We start from the raw sequence: 12,646 nt of genomic DNA on the forward strand, positions 1-12,646 counted from the left end.
CAGATACATAATGATATCATAAAAAAATCCAAGTGAACTTGTGGTCCATCTTTCCTTTCACCTCATCTAATACCTTGGATTCATACATTCCTTGGATTATTATTTTTCAGGACACACATTAGGTATTGCCTAGAAAATTCACTTCTTGGTATCAATTCCATGACTAGTCTAAAGTGGTTCGTTTAAAAGTAAAAGCATATTCAACAATAAAAAACATGGTCAAAAATTATTATTTTGGGAAAATGTAAGTATGTAACTGTAACTATGACTGTGTGCGACTCCCTTTCACATACTTTAACATCTTCCAACATCATTAAGGGATGCTGTGACAAGTTCATAACATTCTTAATAGGGTATGCTAGCTAAATACATAGACTTCATTTTTCATTTGGAGAGATTTTGCGCCCTTATGCGTAGACCTTGAACGAGGTTTCCTTTTTCTGTCTTCCAATAAAAAACACTGCCATGTGCTTCGATCCTTCCCTTTGCTCACCATCACAACTTGCTTGGTTCATCAAGTACCACATAATCAATCACCAACCGTGTAAGTGTGTTATTTAAAGCTCACCTAGGAACACGTGAAATAAAAAAAAGAGAACACATACTTATTTGTTATTGGACCAGCTTCTGTGTTTGCTTTCCCCTAAAATTGAGCGTGGTCTAAAAGCCTTGTTTTTAAAGTCGGCAATTAATAAGGGGTCCGTTGCCCCTTTTTTTTTTTTTGGCTATAAGTAATGGATAATTAAAGTTGTTATACAATTTGTTTCTCTTTGTTTTAGACTTTTAGCAAACCAAGTATTACTGAGTAACTAGGTTGCCAATGGTAAAAGTAAGGGATGTGAAACGTGAATTGAAGAATGCTTATGGCTACTTGAAGAATGCTTATGGCTACTTCCTTTGATTAACCACAAATTAATGTAGTTACCGCCGCAGCATATAAAAAAGCCATCTACATGAAACTTCCACTGTGTTCTGAGCAATGTCTAAGCGTTACTTCTGAAGATGGTTTTTAAATGGAGTAGCACATGCCATGGTTCACAATTACCCAGGTTTTCAGTTTACAACAATAGGGTAATGCAGATACAACCTTAAACTTCTGTCCAAAAAAAAAAGATACAACCTTAAACTACTAACTCTATACATAACCTAAGTTGACTACCTTAGACAATATGTAACATGAAAAAAACTATAACCAATACTGTTTAAACTTTAAAGTGATGCCCCAGTTGACATTGGTAATGAACCATCTCCTACATCTTGGATCAGTGCCATCACTGCACCACTCTCCACTGATAATAGAATATTAAATAAAAATGAAGAGTTTCATATATAATGTACCGTGCTAATAAATTACAAGGTCCTAATGTATAAACTTGAGCTTGAAGGCAATCAGACTCAGACCTGCAATCACAGAAGGAAAAATATATTTCAACTCTATAATTAGTTTTTCGGAGTTTCTTTAGCAGAAAACAAAAAAGTAACAAGACAGATATAAAAAGCAAGCTACAGTTCAATCTCATTAGTTTCACTAAATTCAGTCGTAATTGCCACAATATTATCCCCATTGGTTTAACACTAACGTAGTTTAAATCATTTTTATCTTATTATTATGCAACAATTCAAGAGAAGGAAGTGTTGCAGGACTCAACAAATTAACTCATCATTCATTCGTGTGTTAAAGTTTTCCACCTGAACTCAACTATGGACTAGATGAAACCATACAGTTCATGCTTTACACCCAGATGCTTAGTTGAGCACAGAATGATAAGACAATACCTGAAGAATAACAAATCAAATGCTTTTCTCTGCAAGACCATTCAATTTGGTAGAGCTTGCTTCTCGCCAGATTGCTTTCACTTCATCTGTTCGGAATCGCTGGGTGAACGTAGAGTCCTCTAGTGGTGTCGACGCACCATAAGCAAATTCAAGGAGACCAGTATAAGCTATCATTGCACCATTGTCGATGCAATATCTGTCATCGGTGGCAAACAGCCTCCCACCCCGTTCAGAGCACATTGTTCTCATCATCTCCTGCAAACGCTCGTTGCAGCCCACACCACCAACTATAAGGACATCTTTCGAGTCACAATGAGCCATAGCCCGCTCTGTTATCTCCACAAGCATAGCAAACAGAGTCTCCTGCAATGTTAACATTCTTAGAAATCCAAACTCGCAAATTCATAATTTTATAAAGATAACAGCTTACCGAAGAGAAAGGGAGCAGCAAACAAATATACCTGCAGAGAGTAGCACAAGTCTGCAGGTGTGCACTCGTTATTCTTCAGCTTTTCAACTGCAGTCGCTTCGATGTAACTAAGTATTCCACTAAAAGATACATCCATTCCTTTGACAACATAAGGAATGTCTATAAATTTCTCTCCTTTCTTAGCAAGCTGAAAGGCAAGAAAACCATATAAAGCAAGTTGAACAGATTGAACCATGAGAACACTAAACCCTAAATCCTAAATTCTAAACCATGAGATCACAATCCACTTAAGCACAACTATAATACTACATTTGTACTCCTCTATGCATATTGTATACTTATCTGGATCAAAGATTGCTACATTAAATTTCTTAAATGTGTGACTAATTGATTCATAAAATTTCCATGTTTACATAAGCCTTTAAGTAAAAATTGCTACCTTCAACTAACAAAATGATTAAGGAAAATTGCCAACAATGAATTCATAAAAAACCTGCTCAATGTTGTAACCAGGACTGGGATCATTGGAAAGCGTCAAAACCCTAGCGAAGCGATCCAAGCAGTTACCAACAGCAATATCAATGGTCTCACCAAAGATTCTGTAACGACCCTCACTGTATGCAATGACCTGAGTGTTACCGCCACTAACATAAAGCACAACAGGGTCAACGGCACCGGTGACAACCCTACCCATCTCAATATGAGCGACACAGTGGTTGACAGCAACAATGGGCTTCTTCCAAAGCTGAGAGAGGACGCGAACGACGACAGCAGAGACCTGAAGGGGAGCACCCATTCCAGGGCCCTTGGTGTAGCAGATGCAGTCGATGTCATCGGGAGTGACGTTGGCGGTTTCCAAAGCGGATCTGACGAGTGGAAGAACGTGGTGAAGGTGGTGCTGAGCGGTTTCTCTTGGGAGAAAGCCTTGACCGGGAGGGGTTATGTATGTGTGGCGTGGGTTGGAGAGGATGGTGCCGTCAAGTGTGACAACACCGACTCCGATTTTATTGGCTGAACCCTCGAATCCCAACGCTATCATTCTCTTCTTTTCACTTCCTTTAGTTCCTTCCATTCCCATTTCCGCCACCACCACTCAGCGAGGCAAGTAATCACTAGCCAGGATAACAAACTGCCTCACCTTCCCATGTTTCTGGAATTGAAATGTACTGGACGAGTGGAGGCTTTCTTTTTTTTTCCTTTTTCTGTTTTTCGTTTTCTTTTTTTTGGTCGTTTCTTTTTGTTAGTTTTGGGTTTAAGTTTTTTAGATTTAGGACCCTTTTGGTGTAGTTGGGCTAGAATTGAACAAAAAGAAACTGAAACAAGTATTGACAAAAAAAAAAGAAAGAAAAAAAACAAAATACACATTTTCACCATTAAATATATATCTTCTTTATGCAATAACTTATTAGTCATTGACAAATTAGAACTCATAAATTCGAGTTAGTCTTTGATCTGTCGAGTTAAAAATTTCATAGAAAAAAAAGTTTCTATGAATCAACTTAATAGTTAATTCACTAGTCTGTTTAAATAAGTATCCTGAGAAATAAAAAAATATATATACAATTCTATGTCTCATATTAATTATAATAAACATTATTTTGATATAAATATTTTGTTAGGTGAAAATTCAGATGCAGTCGACTTTACGTGAAGTTGATAGTTGAGAATCGTTAGATGAAAATTTAGTCAAACCAATCAAATCATCTAACGGCTCGCACTTTTATTAACAATCAGCACAATTTTTTGTTGTTTTGTTATTACAAATAATTTAAATACATAATTATTGATAACAACTATATTTTTATACTAATATTAGAAATATTTGTTGTATGAATAATGATATTGTTAAATATAAGCCTAACATTTTAAAAAGTAAAATATAAACAAAATAAAAATATGTGAGTTTTAAACTTTTAATTATTCTTTAATTATCTTTTCAATTTTGAAATAAAATTTTAAATTTGTATCTATTTTAGGTTATCAAAAAATAATATATTTTAAATTCTAAATTTTTATTAATTTAAATATTAAAAGATAATTAAAAATTTGAATTAAAACTTTCCGTCAGTTATTCTAAACAAAACTTTTTCATATCTAAATTTTTCATCCATGCAAGTACCTTTTTAGAATTTTATAAGTTGAGAAAACTAGTAAAATGGTGTTCAAAAATTTATATCGCCAGTAAAAACTCTAAAAAATAATAACCACAAATAAGTCCCTGAAATATTTTAAAATGCGACAAAAAGAATTAGATATTAAATATATATTCTAAAAAAAACTTAGATATCATATTTTGATACAATTTTTTGTAAATATTATTAGAAAAATAAAATCTTTTCATCTTTAAAAATTGGCAATTTTATGTTAAGTAAATGTTTTTTAATTTTTTTATTTTGAATGATAGTTTTTTTGAAAAATAAAATGAAAAATTTAGAGATAAATTTTTTTGTTCGAATTTTTTCGATATATTTTTAAATATTTGTTCAAATATTATCACAAAAATTCGGATTAAATAAATAAATCATTTGTTAAATACAAAAATTTTGTCATTTATAAAAGATATAATATTTATTAGTTATTTTTGTCATATTTTTAAATTATTCAAAACTATTTTATCAATAACATCTTTTAAAGACTTTTTTTTGTCAACATCTGATTCTTTTGAATATCAAATTGAAAGTTAATTTTTTATAAAATCTTATCAATTTAATACTTGCAAGTCTAGAGTGTTTAGTCTACACTCTACAGTCCTTTGCTCTCCATTCCCACACAAACTTCTGTAACACACTCCTTTCTTCTCATCTAAAAATATAATTGAATAAAATTAACTCAATTTTAAAAATAATTCAAGAACTGAGGTTATCTCACATTTATAAATTTTATAAAGACTTTATCATCGATAAATTGCAAAATTTGTAATACAGCATGAACGGTTGATGATTCAAGATTCAAGCAATCACTATTTCTAAATAATTGCAGATAGTATTGTTCTTAATACTCTGTACTACCATACTATACTATTCATGAATTAGGTATGGAAAATGTTGCAATGTGCAGGTGTTGTGGGCGCAAGCGTCAGCTCTTAAACTTAATTGATGAAGGTCCAACCCTTACCAGTGCATTAAATGTTGACTTTATAAAGCCGGAAAGATAAAAGCATTCTCTAATACAGCAAAAAGCAACAATCAGCATTGCCTTAATTTTTTTATTTATAAAATGTTTTTATATTAATTTCGATCTCTATAAAATGTTTCTTGTAATTTTGGTGTAAAATCTAAAGAAAAAAAAATCTTAAACAATATCTGACAATTATCTTAAAAGATAACAAAATTCTCAATAATAAATATTTTTTTCAACTCTTAGTGTTTGTTTAAGTGTTGTTAAGTTGATAAAAAAAAATTTTAATAAATTTTTTTATTTTTTAACATATTTAGTAAATTTTTAGTAGTAAAAATAAAAATACTGAAAAAATAAAAAAAAATAGCATTTTTAAAAAGTTACAATTTACATCTTTTTTCTAAAAGATCTTTTTTAAAAAAAAGATGTTTTTTACGTAATAAATAAACAAAAGAATACTTTTATATGGTTATACCCAAACATAATTGATAAATAAAAAATCTTTTTGTATAAGATATTCAAACATAAAATTACTTTTACTTTCTATAAGATCTTTTGAAAAAAATAACTTGAAAAAAGACCTTTTCTTAAAAACTCACCCAAACAAGTCTTTAATCTTTATTTTTATGAGACTGATTAGTCCCTCCGTTAATATTTTCTCTCTGTATTAATGAAATAAATCTACATGACATGTTAAACTATTGATTTATCTATTAATAAAAACTAACTAGGATTGACAAATTTTTTTTATTAGGAGTCTTATTGTCTTTTAGGGATAATTGTCAAGACGGTCTAGTTTTTTCTTTTGTTATTTTTTTAAATACATTGACTAAATTTGTGATGTAAAATTAAAGAATATTAGTAATTTTTAAATATTTTTATTTATAAGAATTAAATAGAGGATATATTAATAATTAACATCAGAAATCATTGATAGAGAGACTCACCAATCTCCCAAAGTTAAATATCAAAAACCAAAAAAAAATATTTTATTATTAAAAATCTCGTAGACTTTCAAAAAAAGAATGAATATCTATCCAAATTTAAAAATTCTGGGTTTAGTTTATGTTGTTATTTTGTTCTATTAAATACTAACTAAAGTGATAGAAAAGTATCAGTATTTTAGTAAATTTTAACCATTAATCTTAATTATATATATTATATATTTTTTTATAATTAAGATTAACAGTTAAAAATTATTAAAATATTGGTATACTGATACACTTAAAAAATTTTTAAAGTTATATGCTAAAATACTAATGTATCAAATCGTATTAACTTAGAGCTCTTGATAAAATCGGTATTCTCATTTTGATAAAAAAATCACTTATTCTTTCTCAAATCGTTAGTCACGTTTTGTAATATTTTTTGTCCTTTCTTCAAATCCTAAATAACAATTTGTTCTGCCACCGATTCAACTCATATCGACGCATTATACCAAATTTACATAATAATCCCATATTACACCATTCACTTTACAATATAAAAAAATAGCCTTGTAAGAACCATTTTTTTTTTTTTTTTTTGCTTTGAGCATTTCGAAATTTTAATATGATGTGACATATTTATGAATTGTATATACATGCATAGGGGTAAGACCCAGAAAAGTTACTTTCACCAGCAGTCGGCAAGTCCAACTCCAACTCCATCATCACCCATCACAATCCAAAGTGAGAGAAGCCATTTGAATATTCTGCACTTGTTCCTCCTTGGCTACCTCATATACTTATTTCAATGTTGAAAATGAAGTTTATTTATTTTAATCTTTATTTGTCACAATCTCCACCAAGGAAAACCCACTTTTACATTTGTTAAAGAATAAAGTAGCCCTGGACCACACTTCTCCACCAACCTACACGGAGTAGTTATAATTTTTTCCAACCTTTATTGAAATTTTGACAAAAAAAAAATTAAAAAATAGTGTTGTACGGACGACACAAACATCTCAGATATCAGACTCTGAAAAATCAAAATCACACATGCACAACAAAGAATGCAATCTTAGCATAACAATTTCATTGGCTCATCAGTAAGTCAAAGCCTAACGTGTGTTAAAAGATGCTGGAAAAAGGATCCGTGAAGTCCACTCAAAAGCATAGTATCCTTATATCTAAGCAATATGTTATTATTCTTATTAGAGCAACTGCATAAGTAGAGAGAGAACATATTGTGGTGAAAAATAAAAATATAACTGTGGTATTCTGAAATGCAACTAATAGTATCCAGTATCCACAAATAAGCATCTTTATCAGCACTTACATTTTGTATGAACTGTTAAAGAACCAAAATCAGATTAAATTTTGTCCTAAAGAACAATAGAAGAAAATGGGCAGAAGCCTTAAAATCAGGTGCCAGTAGCAGCTGTTGATTATTATTGTATGGAGAAGCTATGGAGCAATTTCAAGCCTAGGCTCAAAGGAAAAACCTGTGAAAAGCTGAAGTGGGAACCTTTTTATCACAGGGCACTTCTGTGCCCATTTCCATTGTTTATTGCTCATGTCATATATAAGCAGCACAGGAGATCCATAACTTTGAATATATATGAGATCATCTGCGCCACTGCTGGCAAAAACATCATCAAGCTCTCCAAAGCCTTGGAAGAATTTGTGAGGCACTCGTGCAATATCTTCCCACTTCTTATCGTTTAGAACCCAGATTCCAATTCCTTTGATTATGTCAGGTCTATCTGGTTTACCAATACCTCCCACCATTACAAGCTTTTCCTTTAGATTCATCAAACGGCCACATGTCAGAGAACAAGGTACTGGAATAAAGTTCCTTGTTAAGCTACCTTGAGAAGAATGGTTGGAGATGTTATATCCAATTAGGGAATGGCGATTTGCAGGTAGACCTGCCCCTGTTGAATAAACCAAAAAGTATAGCACCCCATTACATATTACACTCTCGTCACCACCTCTCCACCCTAACAAAACTTCGGTGAAAGGTGTTATCCAAGTCACTTCTTCAGAATTGTATATATGAATTGAGATATCCCACTGGAAAAAGTTCTCAGGGACTTGCTTGGATTTTACAATTGCCACTGTATAACACTGAGATTCCCTACTAACTGAGATTGCTAGTGCACTGTAATCAGAAAATTTTAAACCCGGAGGGTCCTCCAGCTTCTTGAACCTTTTGGTAATAGGGTTGCATACACACAATTCACTTCGGCTGTCATTGTCCATGAAGCAAACCATACCACATGATGAAGCAATGAACCAATTTGAAGTGCCAATGCAGGGAAGTTCAATGCCATACCATTTCCGTAGGATGGGATCATATGCATGACCGATTGGTTCATCAGAGCTTGTAAACATGAAGTACCAAGGTTTTTGATGTAGAACATGAGAAAGGTTCCATAAAAACCTCTTTGAAGTGACAATATCATGCCATCTTTTACATACAGAACCAGCTCTGAAAATGCTTGCAACAGGAAGGTAGGCTAGGATCCGCTCCAACAAGTCATCCGGCAAAATAAGATCCACAGAGACAACACTTGTTTGTTTGTCACCATCTTCACCAGGCTCTAACGATGAGCCAAACTCCCCAATATCCCTTCCTGTGTCATCATCATAGTGACTGATCCATGAAGTTTCTCCAGCCATAGAAGTTCAAATGAAAGACCTAATGGGTGTGTTCGGGGAAAAAAGCTTATTATTTAAACATCTTAACATCAAATAAGAAAGATCCTCTAGATTTTATCATCTTTTACTAGATAGTCTAGACTAGATGATTCAGATATAATATCCTATCTTCAAATTAAAAGAGGTAATACAGAACAAAGAATTAGGATTTTTCGTTCAAACTAAAAGCAATTTCTAAACATCTGCATGACACAATTCATGTTAGTTGCAAACCACAAACACTAGTTGCAGGTTGCCACGTTAAGCAAATCAAAACAGTAAATAGAACCACACAACACAGAACATGAAACTCTTGATACTAAATATATGCTATTATATTCAACTCATCCCAACAGTAGATTATGCTGCAAACATACATAATAGATAATTCACTCTTTTAGATTTTCTATGACATTTGATATCAAACTAAAATAACTACGATTCATAAATGGACAAAATTATATCAAATAGACTAAAACAACGGCATTTCCAAGCAATGAAGAAGGGGAAAAAAAAAAAGAAAACCTTCAACCACCTCAGATACAGAACAAGCATTGTGACATGTTGATTTGCTCCTTATTGGTCACAAGCATTTCATCTGATAGAGAAAATGTGCCAAAGGCATCACCTTTTCCAAACCAGCTTTTTGTTCTAAAGTCCTACAGTGTCTTTTTTGCTCATAAATATAAACAAGTTCCCAACAAACCTTTTACTATCAAGCTTTGGGAAGGGATTGGTGTGCTAAAAGAAAAAGGAAACTAATATGAGGAGAAGAAAAATCAAAGGGCGAAGCATCAATCAAAGCCCCAAAGGTCCTGAGAAAAGAAAACTAATCAGCAGAAACAGATCAACGAGGGGGCATAGATGGCGCAACAAGTCAAAAACATTGTGAAAACTGAAAAGATGAAAAGAGAGAAGATACCTACCTAACTTGTTTGAATTGAAAGGATCAAAGAGCCACGTGTCTCATAGCAGGGGAAGAGAGAACCTCGGCGGAATGATTTAGGGAACAAGAGAATCGGGGTGTGGGAGAGAAAGAGAGAGAAGAGTAGCTCAGAATACAAGCATTGAAGTTTACGGAGAAAAGGAAATGGAAAAAAGGATACGAGTTTTGCGTTGCCCTTGCTTGAAATGGAAGAACAGAGAAATGGGTAACTCTAGATTTGGTTTGTCTGATGAGGAAGGCCGAGTAAAGCAACCCATCAACAACGAGAGAGAGAGAGAGAGAGAGAGAGAGAGAGAGAAACGACAGGCGGGTAACAGTAAGGTGCAGTGAAGTGAGAAGGCGGTTTTTTCTATTAGCAATTGCCTTTTTGTAGGAGAAGCGCGTGTTGGCGCGTGAATATTGTTGAGGTGTCATTCATTATGAACTATATTGGGCGACAATAATACCAACCCTTTAATTTATTTCTTTATTTACACACGTGTCAAAGCAAATCAATCTCTTTCTACAAATACATTTTTTTTATAATAGACATTATTTTATAATTTATATTAATTTTTTTTAGCAAATAATAAATACATGACCTAAGAAATATAGACACTTCATTAAGTTATTGTATCTGTTAGATATATTTTAGATACGATATTTATCGACATTGACTTAATACGGATGTCTTCTGTGTCCAACCTATGTTTAACAAATTTTAATGGGTCATAACTTGATTTTTGGATCCCAAAATTTGGTAAAACTTATTTCAAATAAAAATTAAGTCCATGAAATTTATAACATTCGAAAAACGGATCAAAAATTATTTTTAACAAAAAAATTATGCACATTTAAAATTTGGAATTAAAAATTGAAATTCTATGATTTTGTAGCAAATCAGAATTTCTGCTATGTATACCCATGCAGACAATGTTACCTACACACGGGATAAACTATGTGTAAATGCTCATGCATATGTACGAGAGATATGCATACATATGCCCAAAATTTTTATAAGTTGTGTGTACGAACAATTTGAAAATATCGTTCGGATACGTGCGGACGCACAAGACAAGAATGATGCGTACATACAATCTTAAAATTTTTTAAAAATATTAAAAATAAAAAATAGCCTTTACTCAAAGATTTATTTTGTATATATTTTTATTATTGAGTTATGTTAATTCTTTAGAAAGAAATTTTTTTATTAGAACATCGATCTAGATAATTTCAAAGATCAAAACAAGAAAAAAGTGATTTCAAAAGTTTTATTTAAAAAAAAAAACTAAAACAACACATTTAAAGTTTGTAAGAAAAAATTTTTCAATTTTTTTAATCTTGTAAAAGGTTTTCTTATCTTTTTATTTTGTTTATTTTCAAATAAATACTTATTATGATCTCTTTTTAAATGTTCGATTCATTGGACCGAGAATATATATATTATATTTAGTCATTTTAGTGTGTTTTAAAAATAAAAGTCGTCACTATTTTTCACCTACAGACCCATTCACTTATAATGCGTCTTACATTGAACCTAATCAGCAACCCACTAAAGCCAACACCCCGGTCTTTCCTTTTTTGAAATAAAATATGTTAATCAAAGGAAGAAAAGCATAAAGATTATGTGTCAAACGCCATACCAAAGAATCAAATGCTTCACACACCCACGGACGCACGAAAAGGGGCTGATTTTTTTAGATATAAAAAAAAAAATTAATATACACAATAAAATAAATATGGGTAAAATATTTATACTAGTATAATATCAATATAAAATGTTGGTTGTGATTTAGTTTTTTTTTTTTTTTGGAAATTTGAATACTGCAAAATGCAAAATACAGGTTACAATGAGAATATTAATATTTTTTTAAATAAGCAACTTGCAAAATGCAAGTTGTATTTTATCCCTTTTTTTCATTTTGAATATTAAAAAACATAAGTTGTATTTTGAATTTTTATTTTAAAATTTGTAAAATACAAGTTGTGTAACATCCTAATTTTTAATACGTCATGATCACATTAAAAATTTATGTACTACCTACCTCTAATCCGTTAATAACATATTATATTTATTTAATATTAAGTTTTTGCGAATATAAACTAAATATTTAATTTAAAAAATTATAAAGTCTTTACTTTAAATCTTTTAATCAAACAATTATATCCACGTAATATTAAATACATAATCTTATTTACAGTTCCTCAAATAGAAGTTCTATTCCTCTAAAAACCAAAACAATAATTATTGAGGAGAAAAAATCTAATCATTAAACCAAATTCATAAAGTACAATCATACATAATAAACTTGTGGTTCAATCCCAGCTCCGTGCCAAAACTTCTTGAAAAGAAAATCTATGGGAGTGTAAACATCATCCTCGCAGATAGGGGTGTGCAAAAAAACTGGTTTCACTTAACTGAATTGAAACTGAACTGAAACTGTTTTAAATAAACCAATTTTTTTAAATAAAAAATTGAACTGAAACCATAGTTTTTATGAAAAACCAGTTTATTAAAAATCAGTTTTTATGGTTCATTTAGTTTTAAACCAAATTAAAACTGGTTTTATTTAAACTCCAAAATTAATTTTACATACTCTTTCTTTCTCTTTCTCCCTTCACTCTCTCTCTCTCCCCTTTCTCTCTCTCTCTCTTTCTCTCCCTTCTCTCTCTCTCTCCTCTCCCTCTCTCTCCTTTCCCCCTCTCCCTCTCCCTCTCCCTTCCTTCCCCTCTCTCTTCCTCTCTCTCTCTCCTCTCCCTCCTCTCTTTCTCCCA

At 31.6% G+C, this 12,646-nt stretch overlaps 2 protein-coding genes across 5 annotated transcripts; both read right to left on the reverse strand.

The window, feature by feature from the left end:
- Positions 1-874: 874 nt before the first annotated feature.
- Positions 875-3,363, reverse strand: LOC130932861 (uncharacterized). Its single transcript, XM_057862303.1, has 4 exons — positions 2,700-3,363; positions 2,238-2,393; positions 1,777-2,139; positions 875-1,401 (listed from the first exon to the last, which is right to left on the reverse strand). The coding sequence occupies exons 1-3, from the start codon at positions 3,282-3,284 to the stop codon at positions 1,792-1,794; spliced, it is 1,089 nt and encodes a 362-aa protein (XP_057718286.1). The 5' UTR covers positions 3,285-3,363; the 3' UTR covers positions 875-1,401; positions 1,777-1,791.
- Positions 3,364-7,496: 4,133 nt separating this feature from the next.
- On the reverse strand, positions 7,497-10,218 carry LOC130932385 (F-box/kelch-repeat protein At3g61590-like). Of its 4 annotated transcripts, none has more exons than XM_057861702.1 (2): positions 9,873-10,218; positions 7,497-8,947 (listed from the first exon to the last, which is right to left on the reverse strand). In XM_057861702.1, exon 2 carries the CDS (start codon positions 8,926-8,928, stop codon positions 7,711-7,713), a length of 1,218 nt encoding a protein of 405 aa, XP_057717685.1. In that variant the 5' UTR covers positions 8,929-8,947; positions 9,873-10,218; the 3' UTR covers positions 7,497-7,710. The 4 variants fall into 4 exon arrangements, with proteins under 4 accessions (XP_057717685.1, XP_057717686.1, XP_057717688.1 ...); XM_057861703.1 differs by having other exon boundaries at positions 7,497-9,761; XM_057861705.1 differs by having other exon boundaries at positions 9,482-10,218.
- Between the last annotated feature and the right edge of the window lie 2,428 nt (positions 10,219-12,646).

The sequence above is a fragment of the Arachis stenosperma genome, chromosome 6 (assembly GCF_014773155.1).
Source record: "Arachis stenosperma cultivar V10309 chromosome 6, arast.V10309.gnm1.PFL2, whole genome shotgun sequence".
Taxonomy (NCBI): domain Eukaryota; kingdom Viridiplantae; phylum Streptophyta; class Magnoliopsida; order Fabales; family Fabaceae; genus Arachis; species Arachis stenosperma.

Excerpts from the sequence above, each read along its gene's own strand:
- LOC130932861 (XM_057862303.1), bottom strand. The coding sequence starts at position 3,284 with ATGGGAATGGAAGGAACTAAAGGAAGTGAAAAGAAGAGAATGATAGCG. Across the intron at positions 2,394-2,699 it reads CTGGTTACAACATTGAGCAG|CTTGCTAAGAAAGGAGAGAA; the intron begins GTTTTTTATGAA and ends CTTGCCTTTCAG. Across the intron at positions 2,140-2,237 it reads ACTTGTGCTACTCTCTGCAG|GAGACTCTGTTTGCTATGCT; the intron begins GTATATTTGTTT and ends TTAACATTGCAG.
- LOC130932385 (XM_057861702.1), bottom strand. The coding sequence starts at position 8,928 with ATGGCTGGAGAAACTTCATGGATCAGTCACTATGATGATGACACAGGA.